Source organism: Chanos chanos, chromosome 11, assembly GCF_902362185.1.
Source record: "Chanos chanos chromosome 11, fChaCha1.1, whole genome shotgun sequence".
Lineage (NCBI taxonomy): Eukaryota > Metazoa > Chordata > Actinopteri > Gonorynchiformes > Chanidae > Chanos > Chanos chanos.
Window position 1 is genome coordinate 25302657 of NC_044505.1, and position 20987 is coordinate 25323643.

Below are 20987 nucleotides of genomic sequence, written 5' to 3' on the forward strand. Positions count from 1 at the left end.
TAGACAGCTGGAAAGATCACATCAGGTGTCCTGCCAAAAAACTGTGACCTCGCTCTGGAGCGTAAGAGAATCATCAGGAAGGTCTTTGGAGGCTGCTGGTTTTAAAGAAACAGTCACCGGAGATTTCCATTAACAAATAAGAACCACAACAATACAGCATCAATAACAACATGCTTCCCATATTTATGGATGAAGACTTTAGCAGTATTTATTTATTTCAGTATTTAATCAGAAAAAGTATTGGTTTTATTTATTGTTATTTATGATCTGTTTTTGGATCACTGGCTTAGGGCACAGCTGGTCTGTGTTCATATACTTGTTTCGGGATGTGAATCATATTTTTTGAAACATGCCTAAATGTTTATATTTTTTAGAACTGTGATTTTATTGTATCACAGTTACTGTAAGTAATAAACTGTTTCCATGTTTAGAAGTGTCATTGCAAATTCATTTCCTTCCCCATATCTGACATATTCTTTTATTTAGCATGTATTTACCTTTATTTATTGTTATTTATGATCTGTTTTTGGATCACTGGTTTAGAGCACAGCTGGTCTGTGTTCACATACTTGTTTTGGGATGTCAACCATATTTTAGAATTCATGACTAAATGTTTATGTTTTTTACAACTGTGATGCATTGTATAATTGTAATCAACTGTACTCAGACTGATATCTGTGTCATTTAAATGTCCCACAACAGTCTTTTATCATTTCAATATCAGTTATTTTGTCCTGGACTAAGTCTATTGGGACTCTGCCACTAGGTGGAGCGGTTTCACCTACCTGTTATGTGAATACGTACTCGTTAATAACAGAAGAAATGAATGATCTAAGGCAAGAAAGTATAGTCACTGGCTGTGTCCGAAATGGCACATTCGTGTACTGCATGTTGCATACTGGCCCAGTATACACTGTGTACTGCACATTACTCCCCACCCTAGTATACAGTATATGCAGTATGAGAACTTTCATGTACTCTGCTACACAGTCACATGGCCAGAACATTCTACAAGCTTTTACCTCAGAGCCTTTACCTCAGGGGGAGAGTCCTCTGTAGGAGAAAAGTTACATTGTTTAGGGAAATTGATCATTTTGTCACCAGTTTATAGACGTGTTAATATTGTTCCTAAGAGTAATGTTTCTAATGTTTCATTCTGTCAGTTCTGACATAGACGCCGGGTTGTTTATATTTAATTTTGATGTTGCTAGTGACATGTATGCACGTGCCTCTTAACGGTTTAAAAGGATGAATAGAAATCGTTGTAAATATAGTTCGAAATAAATAAGTTTGTTTATTTTTGCAGCGATTCGTCAGCCTAATGGATACATAATCAAAAAATTACACACGAGTCAGAAACCTACGCAGCCCAAGGAGTTAAAAATTACATTACATGTATTTACAAAAAAGGATAATGTTCATTGTTGTACGAAACACGTCTTACCTTCCCGTTGTGAAATCTAACAATGAGGCGAAGAGGCGCAGAAGAAAGACTGCGCTGCTGGCAAAAACAGCAGTTGCTTTAGTTCTACAGCAGGAGCTCGCTCGGTACAATACATAAATTATCACCTAAGTTAGCAGTAGTTTTAGTTAGCATTTGTCGTTAGGGGCAAACCTTACTCTGCTCTAAACAGTAGCGGTTCTAGCCTGCAAGGCGCCCTGCCCCGCCCATCCGAACCCACAAAAAAGCACTATTCTGCACTAACTGTAATTTTTGTTCTGACGATTTCACACAAACCAGAGGGAACAAAAACAACACGTTTGTGAAACTATACATTCACAGTATTATGAATGCATTGTTGTTTATTTGGTAGCATTTCGTAGTGTGACTGATTTTACTGATTGCATTAGTACTGTACAAAGTTAGAGGTGCGCTATTTGATCGATTCCCCCGCTCCCCCTACCTCGGGCTTCCAGCGGAATAGAATTGTACCATTTTAGCTTGTATACAAATTTTGCACTTCATGTCAATATATTACTTTAAATTTGAGGCTTGTCAGTACGTTGTAACAAAGGTTACTGGGCAGTAATTTGCATTTTTTCCAATTTAAAGGAGGCACAGATTGACTTACAGCAGACTTGATAAACCCTATACTTTTAAGATTAGTTTACTGCCTGTCGAAACCTGGCCATGTTGTCCACACTGTATTCCTGAAAGTTCAGTTAACTTAATTCTATTATTTGGGTAAACTTAAAATGTCCTCATAAGTTCTACTGACGTAAAATTTTTAAGTTGTTATAACATGTAATCCAATTTTGAGTTATGTAAACTAAAAACTTTTGATTAATTTCAAATCACTTTTGGATTAAGCAATATGAACTCCAGATTGAAAGTCACTATAACTTTAAACTGTGGAGCTCCAACGTCAGACATAAGCACCGCAGCGCATTATGGGGTGCCTTCGCTTACATTCAGCCTAGTGAACTTTCTACAGTGACTGAAAAGAGTTTTTAAAAAAGAGAACAGTCACCACAGTCATCATTACAACTACTTTGCATTTGGTGTAGTGCTTGGCTGACAAGCCAATGGTGAAAAGCTACCATCTGTGAGTCAGAATCTCGCCCTTCTAAATTGCACTAGTTTGAACAGATCTCCAATAGATCTGAGACTTCAAGCCCTCACGATGTGGGATCCCGCATCTAGACATGTGGATAAACAATGGAAACGTCAGCTATCACTAGGGACCATTAATTTGTACTGTCTCGGAGACTCATAAGCAAAACAATAAACAAATTTTGAACAAACGTGTTTGTTTTACATGAAAGCAAGCACATAAATTTAGTTGAACGTAAAAATGCCATTTAAATTGAAACTGATCGTAATACTTAAGTTCTGTGTGAGCATTTTGCTTAAATTCAAACTAAACATTACTTAACTGTTAGATTAATTTAAGCCACTTTAGTTGTTTTTACTAAATAATACTATTTGGATGCTACTCAGCTCATTTACATGGAACCTGTTGACGTAACTGTGTTAAGTACATCCAATATTTTATTTTTTTGAGTGCATATTTATAAAAGGGCAGTACATCTCCTTTTTGAAGCTGAGCTGGAGGCCATCGGAGCAGGGTTCGCCCGCCAGGCAGGTGCTCCTGCCTTGAACTGTGTGGAGGGGAGTACTGACTGCAGCCACATAAGAATCAAACCTCCCACAACATACAAGGACTATTTCAATAGGAAAGTGTTCCACTCCATCCAGCTGCAGGCCATCTGTGACCACAAAGGCTGGTTCTTAAACATCTTTACTGGCCTGCCTGACTCTGTTGATGATGCCTGGGTCCTCAGGTGGAGCTCAGTGTATGTACAGCAGCTGTATACACAACTTGGTTGGTACATCATTGGTGATGGAGGCTATCCTTGCCTTGCCACCCCCATCTGTTTGATGACCCTGTATCGCGAGCCAGTCTAGGACGCCATGCAGGCCAGGTACAACAAGCACCATGCAGGCCAGGTGTGTTGTAGAAAGGGCCTATGGGATGATTAAGACCCGATGGAGATCGCTCTTCTTTAAGGCCCTTGAGGTAAAGAAAATATAACATATGTATGTGCAACAAGGTGTCTATGCTTATGAAAATTAAATATGCATAAAATGACAGTGTACCACCCATGAGACCTGCTTTCTGAGTAGGTATGCTGAATAGTAACTACCATCAAGCATTGATTATGTCTGTACACACAGGTACAGTCAACCTTTGCTCCAGTGGTTGTGTCCTGTTGCGCCTTCCTGCACAACCTCTGCTTTTTTCAGGGAGATTTTGTGGAGCCAGGAGACATTCCAGAGGATGACCACGGGGAAAATGATGGGGAGGTGCATCAGCCTGTTGCTGAACCCAGTGACAACCTTAGAAACAGACTGGCTGCTGCTGTGTCTGCACTAGGGATGTACCTGAATCCATCACAAATAATGTGATGGAAACAGATATTTCTACTACCCAAAGTTGCTCGTTATTATTCAGAAAAAAAACATAATTGTCATGTCTGTGCATCAGCCATTATATTTCTTCAAGTCAGTTCATATCATTGTGGATGGCCACAATATAAAAATGACCATGCTGTTTGCAACATAGGACTTTGATTTCACTAACTATTCGTTTATTTACAACACAGTTTTGAAAAGTGATCGCTGTATTCTGTAGTTGCTGTAGTTACTCTTGTTCTCTCCCTTTTCTCCCCTCTAGTGGTCAGTGTTGGTTTAAACCTCTTGGTTTCTTGGTTTAGTCCTGTTTTGATTAAGTTCTGTTTCTTCCTTGATTTTTGGTTTGGTCCCATCAGTTCCCATGGCTCCCACCTGTCCTTAATTAAGCCTCATTTAGCCCTATATATACTCCTTGGTTTTCCTGCTTCTTTGTCTGGCTTTGTTTGGTGTTCACCCTATGTTGCAGTTTGTCTACCCAGTCTGTCTGTAACTTGCCTCTTGTAAGGTTTGAAACTTTAGTTACATTTAATATGAATAAATTGAATCTTGACCTGCACACGCATCCCGTCTCTCTTGACAAGCGTGACACTTAGCGAACTGGTGTAACGTTAATACATGAAGAATCGCAAACGCAGCATCATTGAAATTTAGATTATTCTCTTCAACTGAAGGATATTTTTCTATGTAGCTTTACTGTAAATAGTTTCTCTATCCAATGCAAGACAAAATCTCTTGATTTATAAAACATCTTTTCAGTTTCGGCCAAGCCATCAGCTAATGACTGTCGTCAGGCGTATTCCTGAAAACCTCCATCTAACAGCTGTATCCGGACAGTTGCGGGAGTTTGCAGGTCCGCAAAGTTCTGCGGGCATCCAAAGACCTCCAGCAAAAAGCAGTTTTGGTGGAAGTTTACCTTGTCCGGATATTTCCAGATTTACCACTTTTCACACAGTGCAGTGCACTCTATGGCAACTGCTCTCAGCCCTTTAAACAATACTACACATTTAGCTCTAATAACTGTTTACTTACTATAACTCCGACCTCTCAGATTTTTTTTTATAAATAATTTGTTATCTTTCTCTTTTTCGGTAACAGAGGATTAGCAAAGTAAAAATTTCATTGTGGAGTGTAACAGCCTGTTTTGCTGTGCATATGACAATAAAACTCTTGAATCTTGAATTTCTTCTGCAGTGCCACCACTGGGTGTGTGTGCTCTGCCAGGCCCTGTTGATGTGCGGTAAAGGCCCTCCGTATCCAGAGCGGCTGCTGCGGACGTTCAGGGGAGGACATGGAGAAGGATACCTAAGTGCCATGCAGAACCCTGAGGTCCTGGCGAACAATCCTTAGCACCATATCTTCTGGCTCACCTTTGAGCCCAAGTCTCGGAGCTGCTGCAAGAAGGAGGATAGTGTGCTCTGAGCCATCATCAAGAATGGCATAAGTCTCTAAGGTGTGCTCACTTTAAGGAGGACCTGGCTGCACCTGGACCGTCTGTCCAGGTACAAATCTTCATTCATTTTGCTGATGAGGCACGAAGTGTTCTCAGCCGCAGGCTTTGCATTCAGGTCATGCAAGGCTTGAAGATGTCTCCCCTTGCACTTCTGGCACACAGCCTTGAGGCGGCACTATGCGATCTGGTGCAAATGACTGCATTTCCAGCACCTCTTGTTATCCTGATCCACACTGTGCTCCACTGTTAAGGGACATGGATCAACACTGTGTGGCAGAAATTGGCTAAGGAAACTCAGGTTAAACTGGCAGTAGATAAAGTATTTGAATGAAACAAAGCGTGAGTCACTATGTGAAGTACTGGATAAATACTCAGAGGTGTTCAGACAGGAGTTGGGGACTCTTAAGAACATAAAAGCTTCAATCATAGTTAAACCTGACATATATCCTAAATTTTGTAAACACAGACCTCTCCCATTTGCTATGAGAGAGAGAGTGTTGGAAAAATATTACGCTCCCTTAAGATAAACATTGTAGCAACCATGATAAGCAATGTAACAATAATGTATTCATTATTATAGGGGTGAATCAATGTAATAATTTATATTAACAGTTATAGCTATACAATCTTTCGTATTACAAGAAATATCAAGTTCTCTGTGTTCAAAAAGAAAAGGCCTGTGAGGCCCTTTAGGGGCTGCATGTGAGATAAGGAAGGCGCCTCTGCCAGAGTGTTGTGGTCAGTAACAATGTATGTAGAGGGTGAAATGTTCAAGGTTTCATGGTATGTCTTATTCCACTAATGAGCAGGGCAATAAATATTGGTGACAACGTATGCTAGATGTAAAGGAAATAAGCAATAATGATGTAACGTAAATCAGAGATGAGAGGGGATCTGTGAAGATGGGCTGGCAGAGGCGCCCCACATACAAAGAGATGAGGTAATGTGTCTCTTTTTTTTTTTTAGAGAACATGTATAAAAATCGGTGCTTTGTGAGAATGCGTCAGCCACTCCCAGGACCGGCTCCGTTTGTTGTATGCTGCATTGAGTTCATGCAATAAATGTATACTGCATCAGACTCTGAAGACTTTGATTATTTATTTTGAAAGTAAGTGAACAGTGTGGTTAGAATCTTAGCCATATCTGGCCCAGGCTGAGAATTCTCTGCCACAAGAGTACAGAAAGAGCTCAGGAAGCTGGAGGAAGCTAACATTATATCTCCAGTTAAGCACAGTGAATGGGCAGCACCAATAGTGCCGGTGGAGAAAAGAGACATGTCATTCCACCTATGTGGGGATTATAAAGTGTCAGTAGATCAGGCAGTTGAAACAGACACCTACCCCTTGCCTCATTTGGAGGAGCTTTTAGCAACCCTTAGTGGAGGTAAGATCTTCTCCAAGATAGGCTTAGCAACAGCTTACCAGCAGGTGTTGCTGGATGATGACTCCAAGAAATACACTACCATCAACACTCACAGGGGATTGTCTGTGTATAACAGACCTCCTTTTGAAAAAGCTTTGCACCCTTCATATTCCAGCAGATTATGGAAAATCTGATGAAAGACTTACTAGTGGTAGTTTTTCTTGATGACTTGCTCATTATGGGACGCTCAGAGAGGGAACACCTTCACAACCTTCAGAAGGTCCTACAACACCTTCAGGAAAATGGACTAGGAGTGAAACGTTCTAAGAGCGAGTTTGGCAAAACTCAAATAGAGTACTTAGACCATGTACTGGATGAGCATGGCATTCACCCTTCAAAGCCCAAGGTGAGAGCTATACAAGAGGCTCCTGCTCCTACAAATGTCAAGGAGCTCCAGGCTTTCTTGGGACTTGTTAATTATTATGGAAGATTTGTGCCACAGCAAAGCACAGTCTTAGCACCACTGTACAGACTGCTCAGAGGACATGTAACTTGGAAATGGACTGAGGTAGAAAAGGTTGCTTTTGTTAAGTGTAAAGAACTGCTGACTAGTGATCAAGTTTTAGCTGTGACCCCAGTCTACCACTCACCTTAGAATGTGATGCCTCCGTATATGGCATCGGAGCAGTTATCCAACACACTATGCCAAATGGGGAGGAGCGACCAATTGCTTATGCCTCCCAAACACTGTCCTCAGCAGAGAAAAAATATTCTCAAATAGAGAAGGAAGCTCTTGGACTCATAAATGGTGTAAAGAAATTCCACCAGTACTTGTGGGGTATGTAGGGTGACCAAACCTTGACTCTGATGTGGAGCAAATTTTAAAGGAATGTGAGACCGGCCAGCTGGAACAAAAAATGCCTCAACAGGTTCCACTACACCCCTGGGAGTTCCCAGGTGAGTCCTGGAAGAGATTGCATATAGACTTTGCTGGACCCTTCCTGAACAACATGTTTATGATTGTTGTTCATTCATATACAAAGTGGTTGGAAGTGCTCCGCATGTCATAAATCACCTCTCAAACTACCATTACAAGGCTGAGGAGACTGTTTGCCTCCTATGGTCTGCCTCAACAAGACAGACAACGCTACCACATTCACATCTGCGGAGTTCCAGACTTTTGTTAAGCAGAATGGAATTCTGCACACCACAATTGCCCCAGGCCATCCAGCAACTAATGGTCTTGCAGAGAGATATGTCCAAGGCAGTTATGAAGAAGCGCGCTAACACTACCCTGAACATTGAGGACAGGGTTTCACTGTTCCAGTTGCAATATTGGACTACACATAACTGCACAACTCAACAGTCCCCAGTAGACCTGTTTCTACACAGACATGTCTGGACAAGCCTTAAGCCTTGCACCAAAGAGACAGCATCAACAAAAGGACCACCATGACGCAGTGCTGCAGACCAGTTTTTTAATGTGGACAATGCTGTGTATCTGCGTAGCACGAGGGAGGTGATCACAAGTGGATTCCAGGGTTGGTGGTGAGACAGACAGAGCTGGTATTGTATGAAGTCAGAGAGCGGGACTCTGATACAGTACACAGATGCCATAGAGACCAGCTGCAGTCTACTATGCAGACACCAGAGCCCCTAGACACTGAACCTTTGGCTCTGACGCGCTCAATCCATGTGTGTAAACCACCAAAGTGATATACACCGTAAAACAAGGGATGTTGCGATCAAGTTTTTTAGCCCTCGACCCCAATCCGAGTCTTGTATTTTCCTAGGTAATACAGTTGCACCGTGCACATTTCAAGTACATTAAAGTTATTAAAACTAATTTAATGTATATGCTTGACAACTGAAAAGCAAATGCATTAAGAAAAAAATTGCCTGCGGCCAAGCCGTTCATTGTTTTTTTTAATTACTTTTTTTATTTTACAAAATAACAAAGGAAACCTTCTTGTAAATCTCTGATAGAGCAGTATCTGAAATGTAGTGTCGAGAGGGTAAGGCATACTGTGAGGGTCATACCAGACAATATACCTAAGTGTTTGATTTTATTTAATCTTACAATTATTCAAGTGGTTAAGTTGTCTAACTGTCAGTTACAATGATACTTTTTCTGAAAGCCTCTATTTTGTATGCTATCCTTATCAATCCTTAGCTGCTCTCTGTGGTCGTTAGTTTAGGCTAACTCGTATACATCACATACAGCTAAAGCGTTAGGTGTTTCAGTTTTGAAATGATACCTTGGTTCTTGTTAGTAGCCTTGAGGAATAATGTCGTTGGAGTATGCTGACCTAAAAAACATTCAAATTTAAAAGTTAAAAGAAAACCCATTTGCCTGGAACATTCGCCTCAATTTGCCGAATTTGAACGCGCCTGTATTCGCTACCACATGGGCTGATCATCCAAAGCGATTAATTCAGTTACCCTCTCGGTAATCTTTTTGGCCTTGTTGCTGTCTCGAGGAAATTTCTCTCTCCTTTTAAAAGTATATCCTCCAGTGTGTGTTGCTTTGGAGCAGGCTTTGCCTGTGTTACCTGAGTGAACTGTATTCCGCTGAGTGTTTATTTTTTTAGGTGCTGTACTAAAGTGGTAGTAGCCTGTTGAATGCAGCTCTGTGTTACTACCACCTCCCAAAATGCTCACATTGCAAACATTACAAATGGCTGCTGGACTGCTTTCATTTCCCAATTTAAAATATATCTACACTGCAGACATTTTAGCTGCATCCTGCCACAAATTATGCTCTCAGTTTACGACACCTGTGTGACAGCTGACGTAAAACAAAGGATCGGGCTTAGGGTCAGGCTCAGTAAAGACGATACCGATCAGTTAAAAAATGCCTTGATCGGCCCTGATACCGATCTTTGAGATTGGATCGGGACATCCCTACACGAGACTGTATACCACTGCTGTAGACTGGGTCCATGTACACATATGCACACAGTCTGAATGCTCATACCTTATACCAGGCATGTGGGGTCCGGGTAGGCAGGGTAGGCAGTGATAATATCATCAAAATAAGCATACAACAAAATCATAACAACGTATCAGAATCTCACTCTAGTTACAAGTGTGCTGTGTTATAACGTATGTTTTATGACATTTTTATGTCCTTGTCCTTATTAAGTCTGTAAATTCTAAGAGCGAAATGCTGTAAAGTGCACAAGCTCGCCTACTTTTTCAAAGGGAAGGGTAGGCTCTGCTTTTTTTTTAGGATTGCCTTTAACGTTGTGAGTTTCAGAGTTTGAGCATGACTATTGAGTAGATTAAGGCAAGATCAACGGACGAGGAAAAGCACTGTTCATGGCGGGAGTGTGAGCCAATAAGGGCCACTAACGTGCTAAATTGCTACAATGTCATAGATATTTGTGTTATCAATAAAGCAAGTGCCTTCCTGACTGACCCATAATAATAATATAACACACACTTACCTTCCTGACTCACCCATAATAATAATATAACACACACTTACCTTCCTGACTCACCCATAATAATAATATAACACACACTTACCTTCCTGACTGACCCATAATAATAATATAACACACACTTACCTTCCTGACTGAACCATAATAATAATATAACACACACTTACCTTCCTGACTCACCCATAATAATAATATAACATAATGATGTCATGAGTTTTTCAGTGATTCACTTGTTAACACTGAATTTCACAATTATTCATTTTGCTAATGCTCTAATCCAGACCACTTTACAGTACTGTCCTACTATGTTGGAGATCACACACCTCTAAGGCCGCCCTGCAACTGGAAGTCACAACCCCCTGGTTACATGGCCTCGTCCCACATCACTGCTTCTACTTAAGGCAGAGCTACAGCAAAACTAGGCCTGCCTCTACTCTTATGCCAGCTTCAGACTACACGATTTCAGCCTGATTTTGACACGATTTTGTCGTTGCAGACAGACTTACAGCGTTGGGCCTGAATATGAATGCTTAACCCCTTGTAGTGAGACGTGATCTAAGAACAGTGATGTGGCGTCTGGGACGCCCTACAACGAAACATGACACATGACACGAAAAGTGTAGCATGTTAGATTTTTTGTATTTTCTTGCCTAGTCTGACATCCCTTATGACATGTTCCTTGACATTGACCAATAGGATGAATGACAGTCGTCCTCCCCGACGACCTATGAACTTGTGTGAGGTCTTGAAAGGCAGCATATGATGATTGGTTGGGGTCATACTTGTAATGTTGCCAGTCTCCTAGCCAAGACACAGCAAGAATTTATGACACTGTGATTGCCTAATCTTACATGGTGACCATTGTGAAAGACAAAAATATTGTGTTGTCTGATCCCGGCATTAGAGGACTTTAATGTATCAGCCAATCTGCTGAGGGCTGCAGGAAGGCAGTCTAGGATACTGTGGTGTCTTTACTTATTTACTCTCTATTAACCATCCTTCACTTTCATGACATCTGTCCATTCCTCTGTTTAACTCCACTTTTAGATTTCTAATTCATTCCATATGTGTCACTCATACCCCTCTGTACCCTGTTGTTTGACTGCATACTCTAGTCTTAACTGGTCCACTTTCATTTTCTGCCTCTTGCATCTCATATAGACTCCTAAAATGCAGCACTGTCAATACCTGTAATAGCAGTTAAGGGAAGTATGACACCAGTAGGCATGCGTGTTGTGCACCAGTAGTCTAACAATCACTTAAGTATATTGTGAGTATGGTGTAAGTATACAAACGCGTAAGTATGAAACACTGTAAAAGTGTGTGTGTGAGAGTTAGAAAAGTTATAACGAAAATGAACGACACGGTGTGATGTAGGATTAGTATGACCGCAGATGACGAGGCATGTGCTCTTGATCTGTACTAGAGGGCGGGGCACAATCACAGGGGAGGGGAGATGAGTTGCAGTGTCAGACAGAGCTACACACTCGCGGCTCGAGATAGTCAGAGATGGAAACGTCAACACGCATAATGCTGAATGGCGAAAGCTGTCGGATGTGAGCGGTTTTTTTGTTTGATCCAGCAGGGAGGCCCAGAAGGTGAAAGCGGTGGCAGCATTGCTGTATAGGTCATTGCAGCACAACGCCGTCTACTGTTTATTTCATCGCGTTATCGCTCGTCCCTCGTTTCCGATTGGTGATTTGGGCTAGAGAAGTCTGTTCTGGTCGTGGATCCATCGAGTGAGCGACTACATCTTCTTTTAGCACTGCCGAAACTGCTCACAATGGCTCTGACAATTTGTACCAGATTCACTGACGAATATCAGCTTTTTGAAGAGCTTGGAAAGTAAGTGCTTGTTGTATTGTCGAGCATCTATGTGAATAAGAAACCATTATGTAATATGCGCACCTTGTCTAGAAGTACAAACTGCACGCGTAGTATATTTCGTAAATATGAATATGAAATCGTCCTGTATTTGCAAAAGATAGCCTGCAGAAGGTGTGACAGTTTCAGGCAATATGACATCGCTGCTCTAGGTAAATGGAACCGTCCCCTGTTTAGTAGATCATACTCGGAGGTGATGAGCTGAAGCCTTTCGCCTCAAATTTGTGTGTGTGTGTGTGAAGTCAGCATGACTTAACATGTTAGAAGGGGGTGGTGGGTGTCTGGATTTTCTCTCCAGAGACAGGAATACACAGGGTAATGCGACATGGGCAGCTTCTGCGCAGATACGTCCCCGACCGTAGCCTACTTCGCTGTTTATTGTCGGTTCGGGGATTCCTCGTATTTGGGTAGGGATAAAAGTGGGGGTAGAGCGGGCGGCAGCTCCCACCAAATCCGCATAGTCCCCTTCCCCCTTCTGCTCATACCCACAGCAGATTTGGAAATGCCAAAAGACACTAAGACAATAAGACCACTGTCACCAAACACATCCGTCCAGACATGGTCATGCGTATATTCTTTGTGCGCATCTAGCTTGGTGGTCTGGATAAGTACCGTCCGTTTTGACCTTACGTTAAAATCACAGTGATGGCGACCTTTGCACAACAAGTGTCTTAGTGCTAATCTCCATTTCGCAATACAGAGCGATATTAAGAAAGTGCAGATCAAATCAGGTAAAGGCGAATACTCTCGCCACAGCGACTGGACGACCTATTTTATCTGACAAAATCCCTGAAATGTTAGAAAAACAGGAATACTGGAGGCCGTATTGCAGGGTGTTAACCCCTTAACCCCTTTCCCTGCTTAAATAGGTCTCGCTACTATTTAGCACAACAAGAAAGATCTCAGAGGAGGGCATGGAAATATTAACATTGCCATGGTAACGTTAGCACGCACCGTTGACATGGTACCAATTCTGTGTGCTGAACCGTGCTCTATGCACCATGAAGCCTAGTTTGCAGCACTGTGGGTTTGTGGCTAAATCTCCCCTCTCTCATTCCCCTCATCTTTCTCCTTTTTTTTCTTTAAGGGGAGCGTTCTCAGTGGTCAGACGATGTGTCAAGATATCATCTGGCCAAGAATATGCTGCCAAAATTATTAACACCAAGAAACTGTCTGCTAGAGGTAGGTGACACTGGCTCCTTTCAGCGCTGTGGCGTGGAGTGATGTGGCATAAAACCTGCTCAGCTTGCAGAGCGTGGTTTGGGTTTGGAGAGTGAGGGACTCAGTCTCCAGAGAAGAGGAAGCAGAACAAGAGACTGATCATCAGACTCCTTGTGTGGCCTGATTTGAATTTTTCAGTGTAGATGTGTGTGTATGTGTCCACATATATGCGTGTGTGTGTATTGATTCAAGGACTTTGGTTTGTGTTATCCTCTGTGGCATAGCACCAGGAGAGACGACCCAGTTCTTTCACATCCATCATTGTAATTGTTGCCATTGGCCTGTTTGCCTGTGGGCTGAGGTAGGATGGAATAGTGTAACCTCCTACCTCTCAGTTCCCTGCGCCAATCATACGCAATGTCTCTCAGGTTGTTTCCCGGAGATCCACTCCATTCTGTGTCATTTTGGTTCAGATAAGGCTAGAATAAAAGTTGGTTTTTTCATGTTATTGTTCAGTCATGATGGTAAGCATAGAAGCACTCCTCTTTCTCTCTCTATGTCTCCATTTTTTTCTCTTTTTTTCTCCATCTCTACCCTCCCCTTTCGCCTTCCTGATATGGAGAATGAAATGGATACCCGCTCTGACGGATCAGTGTCATAGCAGAGATGCATGGTGGGATGGCTTTTCCAAAAATACAACATCGTGTGGTGTGATGGGTTATGTGTAGTGTGGTGTGATGGGTTATGGGTAGTGTGGTGTGATGGGTTATGGGTAGTGTGGTGTGATGGGTTATGGGTAGTGTGGTGTGATGGGTTATGGGTAGTGTAGTGTTATGTGCTGAGCACTAAAGTGTTGGGCTGGGGCTGTAAAACATGGTCTTAACCTCTTTATGTGTTAAGTCCCAATGGCTGATCCCTGAGCTGTGGTTAGGGTATGTTTCTGGGCTAAAGGTTTGTGGAGAGCAGTGAGGTAGGGGTTAGGGTGGGGGTGAAAGAGGTGAAGACAGGTGCAGTTTGGTGAGTGTATGTCACAGTAACCCAACGTGTGATCCTGATTATAGCAACTGTCCTTAATTATTAATGACCCCTGTGTCTGTAGGAGAATTGATGGGCAGCCCAGAGTGTGAATCTAAGACAGATGGAGAGAGAGGGTCCAGGAGAAACAAGAAAGACACGGTCAAAGGACAATGTTTCAGTCAGGCTGACTACAGATTCACTGTGTGTGTGTGTGTGTTTGTGAGTATTTTAGCCAGGCTCACTGCAGACTCTGTGTACAAAGCTAAGAAAAAGGTAAACAGAGAAAAAGAGATGTGAATGAAAGGGTAGAGAACAGGAGGTCCAAGAGATAGAAGAGGAGGGTAAGACAGAGCAGAGCAAGTTGTTGGTTTGACAAAGTGACTGCCAATCTGTTTAGTGAATGCATCAGTGAATAAGGCAGTTTAAATCAAACCAAACTGAAAACAGAAGGCACCTAGACACACTTTCACAGTCTTTCTACAGTTCTACAGTCTGAAGACTATTTGCTCTTATATTAGAAAGTGATGTAACTGATTAATTAATGCCAGAACATGAACACACACATTCAACCATGCCCTTCTCCACAACCATAACCTCTTCTTCAGTTTTAATCTTTAGCAAGAACCAAATCAATTTTATGGAATTTAGTCATTCCAGGCACTGGAGGTTACAGGTCTGTTGCTTGTGACTCTAGCGGTGCCTACTGTAAATCGGTGGCACAGTATGATAATAGCATTTGCAGTGGATTCTCAATCTTTGTGATGGTGCACAGATTTCTTTCAGGGTGCTATTTCTTATTTTTAGATGTAGGCAACAGTTTCCCTTGTTGAAACGACATTTTGAAAACATTTGAAATATTTATTTGGAATATTTATTGTTTGGCTCTTGTTTAACTGGGGTGGTTTGGTAGTATGAGCATGCATAACTAACAGGTATTGTGTAAATAGGCATTGCTGACCCTCTCCATTGAGAAAAAGGAAGAATTCTCTCCCTGAACCTTGTTTGAGTTTGTTCTTCAGAATAAGTAATCGTCCATCACAAGAATGCTGAGACGTTCCAGGGATTTAGGGCTATGCAGAAGTCTTATCCTAACTGTTTGACCAGTTGGTTTGTCATGGGAATAACTCCTCAGTTCATCAGGATATATGTCCACAACTGTTTTGTTTTTTTCTTTTTCATAGTGTCTTGGTAAATATGTGACTCTCATCTCTTTTTAGATTTTAAATTCACATGTGATAACAGAGCTACCACTGCAAATCTCCAGGTTATGGAGCCAAAAATGAGCTGGTAAAATGTTGACACAGTTGCTGATTTTTTATGACTGAACTTTATCATTGTAAGATGTTTTGGAAACCACATTTCTTACAAGTCTCACTGCTGATACGGCCTTTATTATTTAGGCATTTGTCCTGGTCATTAGCACAGAAGACAGTAGTGGTGGACATGTTTTACTGATGACATCGGCCCTCTCCTTATCTTACCCTGACTCCAGTATAAAGAGGTTAACAGACAATGTAAAAATTCGGCTTGGATTCTCCATAGTGATTACTCCACTGCTCTGACCTTTCCCTTCTGGAATGACGCTGAATTATTTGAATTTGTGCTCTAGCCTCAGCTGGCCTTTAAGTGAACCATACACCTCTTCTGCTGCAGAGAAGCATGTGTGCTATGCCTGACTGCTCACTGACTTTAATTGGTGTAGTTGCAGTTGGTCCACCTTTTCTGTGTCCTCTCACTCCTTGACCTGCATGAGTCATACATGCACAGACACGCGCTCACACACACACACACAAACTCACACACACACACACACACACATGCACGTGCACACACACACAGTAAAGGGAAGGGAAGGGAAGGAGTATCACATGACAGATGGTGTGAAGGAAGGCTAAAAATATTATGCAGTGGTTTCTCTGACAGACAGAGATGGAAATAGATTGCTTTGGGCTGCACCTATCTATGTATCTATCTATGTATCTATGTGTCTAAGAACATGTCACCGTTAAGAACTTGTGTCATGTAGACAGACTGTTTTCCATTTTCAGAAAAAAAGATGAGAGGCAGATTTTCAGTTTGATAACTAGGACATAACTAGGGGATAGCTGTGCCTCTCTCTCTCTCTCTCTCTCTCTCTCTCTCTCTCTCACACTCATTCTGTGCCTCTCTCTCTCTCTCTCATTCTGTGACTCTCTCTGTCTTTGTCTGTCTCTCTGTCTGTCCCCCTATCTCTTCTATCTCTGTTAGTCTCTGTCTGTCTGTCTCTCTCTATCTCTCTCTCAATCCGTGGCCTGGCATTAGACAGTCTTCTGTGAGTCTTAATTGAAGTCAAATCGTTTAGTTCACTTGGGTTGCTCAGGTCACATGTTAGTCGTAGTATGATTGACAGTGCCTCTCATCCCCCGCACGCCACACTGGAGTCATATCAGAGCACCTTAAGTCATTGACTAAGACCACCAAGGTGCACCACAGAACGCCAAAGGAGATCTTTTCTACCAGTGGCCATCAATCTGTATAACCCCCACCCCTTCTGTAGGTGAAACAGCTGAAACATTGGACACTGAGAACAATAGTATCGTTATCATGTGCAATATTACTCTCTCAGTGTCACTGGCAATATTACTTTTCGATATCATGTGTAGTTCTTACCATTCATCACTGCCAATTCGGCTGTGAATAATAATGTGCAATATCACTTTTCTACTATTCTACTCTCTATTCTTGTGTACTTATTTTATTTTTTTTTCCTAATTACCTCACTTTTTATTGTTATTCTATTACACACTATTGTTTTATTTAATACTTCATTTATAACTCTCTTGTCTTCTGTTCCTTATCTTATCTTCTCTTATCTTATGGTTTTGCAGGATGGTTAGTTGTGGTGTAGTCACATAGCATAATGACTCGAGTCCTTAGTCACTAGTGTCATGCGTTGCTCTCTCTTTCACTTCTCTAACCACCAGGCCAACAATCTGTGGATCCATCAGTTTGTTTAAGCTGCAGAAGTCCTTGATGGAGCTGCAGATGTAGTTTTCAGGGTCAGACTGAGAGTGAGGGGAAAATGAATTATTCTAATCTGCCTCTGTGGAAGGCACAACCTTCCCCATCCAGGCTCTGCTATGACAAAATCAACCAAAAGGGGCCAGACCAACAGGAAATTATATTTTTTGTGTGTGTGTCTGTATGAGTATCTGTCTGTGTCTGTTTGTGTGTATGTCTGGAACAACTTTTCCAAAAATAGATATAGTGTAGTGTTATGGGTAGTGTGGTGTGATGGGTTATGGGCAGTGTGGTGTGATGGGTTATGTGTAGTGTGGTGTGATGAGTTATGGGTAGTGTGGTGTGATGGGTTATGGGTAGTGTAGTGTTATGTGCTGAGCACTAAAGTGTTGGGCTGGGGCTGTAAAACATGGTCTTAACCTCTTTATGTGTTAAGTCCCAATGGCTGATCCCTGAGCTGTGGTCAGGGTATGTTTCTGGGCTAAAGGTTTGTGGAGAGCAGTGAGGTAGGGGTTAGGGTGGGGGTGAAAGAGGTAAACAGGTGCAGTTTGGTGAGTGTATGTCACAGTAACCCAACGTGTGATCCTGATTATAGCAACTGTCCTTAATTATTAATGACCCCTGTGTCTGTAGGAGAACTGATGGGCAGCCCAGAGTGTGAATCTAAGACAGATGGAGAGAGAGGGTCCAGGAGAAACAAGAAAGACACGGTCAAAGGACAATGTTTCAGTCAGGCTGACTGCAGATTCACTGTGTGTGTGCGTGTGTGTGTGTGTGTGTGTGTGTGCCTATGTTTGGGATGAATGCTGTAGAAAGAATCTCATGTAGCTATGGATTTTTGAGAGCTTGTTGTCCCATGGGGTTTTGGGTTGTGAGGTGTAAAACCCTCGTTTAGGTAAAGGGTTGGTATGACACTGATTGTACTTGTCTGCTCCACTGCTTCTGTTATTTTTATTTACATTCTCATGACCAATGACACCACAACAGATTCCTGGCACAGGTACCTGTACATTTACTTGGTTAAGGATTAAGTCAGGGGGTGCCGTCATATTTTGATTTGACTGTTGTGGCCTGTAAAGCCCTTTGAGACTGTAAACAGTGATATTGGGCTCTAAATAAACTTGAACTTGAACTTGAACTTAATTAAAGGTAAATCCAGTTCTGACTGGGCAGTTGCCTCTTCGGCTCAAAGACACTCTCTCTTTCTCTCTCTCCTCTCTCTCTCCTCTCTCTCTTTCTAAGAGGAAACAGTAACACACTGCATGTTTAAAGAAAATAAGCACACACACACACACACACACACACACAGCCCTGCTGCAGTGCAGTAGCTAGGCCTGACAGTGAGAGAGCAGAGTGAAGACCAAGCATGTGAATGACAGTATTAAATCTCCAGCCCATTAATTATCTGTGCGCTGAAGTGTAGTGAGGCAGATAGACTTGTCTGTCACTCATTGTGCTGTTCTCATTGTGTTGTTTTATATGTCGTTTCCTTATGAGCTGAGTATACGGTCTGCATAGGAGTGTAACGCCGTACGGGAAACCCCATGGCAGGGAAATGTCAGTTATGGTCATTTTACTGTTCTCATCGTGTGTACCAACACCAACAGCCAGCCAAACTCCATCCACTAAATGCAGAAGAGTCAGGATTTGTCTTAGTTTTCAACTTTAACAAGATGCCGGGATGCATTCATGAATAGGAGTGAAACTGTAAAACAGCGCGAGTCTGAGGAAATATAATAAAGTGTAAATAGTGATCCAGATGTAAAGAGTTCTCTTGTATGTATTGAATAAACTCTAGATGCACGGATTTTTACGAATAAAGTATGATTTGTTTGTGGTTATGGGAATGTCAATGATGGTAATGGTTATGGGAATGTCAGTGATGATAATGGCTATGGGAATGTCAGTGATGGTGATGGTTATGGGAATGTTAGTGATGGTAATGGTTATTGGAATGTTATGGTTATTGTTATGGGAATGTCAGTGATGGTAATAGTTATGGGAATATTAATGATGGTAATGGTTATAGGAATGTCAGTTACGTTAATATTTATGGGAATGTCAGTGATGGGAGCGGTTCTAGGAAAGTCAGTGATGGGAGCGGTTCTCGGAAAGTCAGTTATGGTATTGGTTATGGGAATAGTAGTAACGGTAGTGGTTATGGGAATGTTTGATATGGTAGTGGATATGGGGATGTTATGGTTATTGTTATGGGAATGTCAGTTTTGGTAACTGTTATGAGAATGTTAGTTTTGGTAATGGTTATGGGAATGTCAGTTACATTAATAGTTATGGGAATGTTAGTGATGGGAGCGGTTCTGGGAATGTCAGTTATGGTATTGGTTATGGGAATATTAGTAACGGTAGTGGTTATGAGAATGTTTGTTATGGTAGTGGATATGGGGATGTTATGGTTATTGTTATGGGAATGTTGGTTACAGTAATAGTTATGGGAATGTTAGTTATGGTAATATTTATGGGAATGTTAGTGATGGTAGAAGTTCTAGGAATGTGAGTTTTGGTAAGGGTTATGGGAATGTTAGTGGTGGTAATGGTTATGGGAATGTTAGGGCATTTTCATACCTGAAAGTCCGGACCAAGGTCCCAACCAAGGTTCATGTTTTGTTACGTTGTATGCATTTGATCCAGTTAGTTTTGGTTTCACACTGCAATTTTGTGAGCAAACTAAACAACTTTGCATGATATACCTACATGGGCTGTGTCTCCCTATACTTGACACTGATTGGTTTGAAGACGGGCATACGTCTGACGTTGGCCTGTTGTCAGTTCGGCAGGTAGCCTTTTCCATTTGTGGCAGTAGTGGGACAGTTTTAATTGATCAGGTGCCAGGTGATATCTACCACCACTCAGACAGAGTGGCAAAAAAAAAAAATTATAAGATAACAATTGTATTTGGCCTTAGGTAAAGTAAACCAAGCACAACAAACATTCAACACTGCAATTCATTTATTTAAAGAAACTCAATCTAGACCAGATACGTTTAATAGATGTATTATATTTCATTGTTTGGTTCACGGTAAAAAAGTAAAGTCTCTTCAGCATGAAACAAGAGTCTCTGAGAAAGGCCTGTGGTAGCCGCGGTAAAAAGAGAAGAGAAAAGAAAAACTGTTCTTCAGTCACAGTCCACTTTGAGTCGCCTGCTTACAGCAGAAACAATTTCAAACAATTTCACAACAAAAATTAACATAATAAAGAAAATACAGCTACAGGAGTAAAGTAAATACAATTAATTTCAATAGCGATACATACAGGCAACCCGGGCGCCAGAGGGAAAATAGAAATTAGATAAAAATTTAAATAAACAGGAAGTAAATCAATTAAATGAATTCAACCCTCTCAAAAGAAATCCTCCCCGGTTGCCTCGGCTTTCAGCCTCCTGCGGTCAGCGACTTGACCTTGCAAAAGAGGTAAAACCACAAAATCGGACACACCGCTGCTGTGTCACCTGCTAAAAAAAGATAAAACAATCCACAACTACAATTTGAAGCAGAAACGTGAACACGGAGCTTATCGGTGTGTTCAAAAAAAACGTTGTAGAACACAGAAAACCTGCTTAGCGCGTCCGGACGATGCATGTAAGCGATCCAGGAGCACTCAGGTGTGACAGACAGGTAGAGGAAGTGAGAAAGAGAGAGGGCAATGTTACCTGGGCTGGTATTTATAAAAAATGACCTTGACCTGTATGCAGACGCCATGTTTTTAAAAAATATTTTATTATAGGGAGACATGG

General features: G+C 41.7%; 1 protein-coding gene across 11 annotated transcripts in view; it reads left to right on the forward strand.

Annotated features, from left to right (window-relative positions):
- The first annotated feature begins 11954 nt into the window (after positions 1-11954).
- Positions 11955-20987, forward strand: part of camk2d2 (calcium/calmodulin-dependent protein kinase (CaM kinase) II delta 2) — a 58786-nt gene continuing 49753 nt past the window's right edge. For 10 of the 11 annotated variants that reach the window (XM_030788163.1, XM_030788167.1, XM_030788161.1 and 7 more), the window contains exons 1-2: positions 11958-12019; positions 13146-13240. In XM_030788163.1, the coding sequence (XP_030644023.1) occupies positions 11958-12019; positions 13146-13240 (157 nt within the window). Of the gene's footprint in view, positions 12020-13145; positions 13241-20987 lie in introns of all 11 variants that reach the window. The other variant, XM_030788171.1, reaches the window with a different exon arrangement.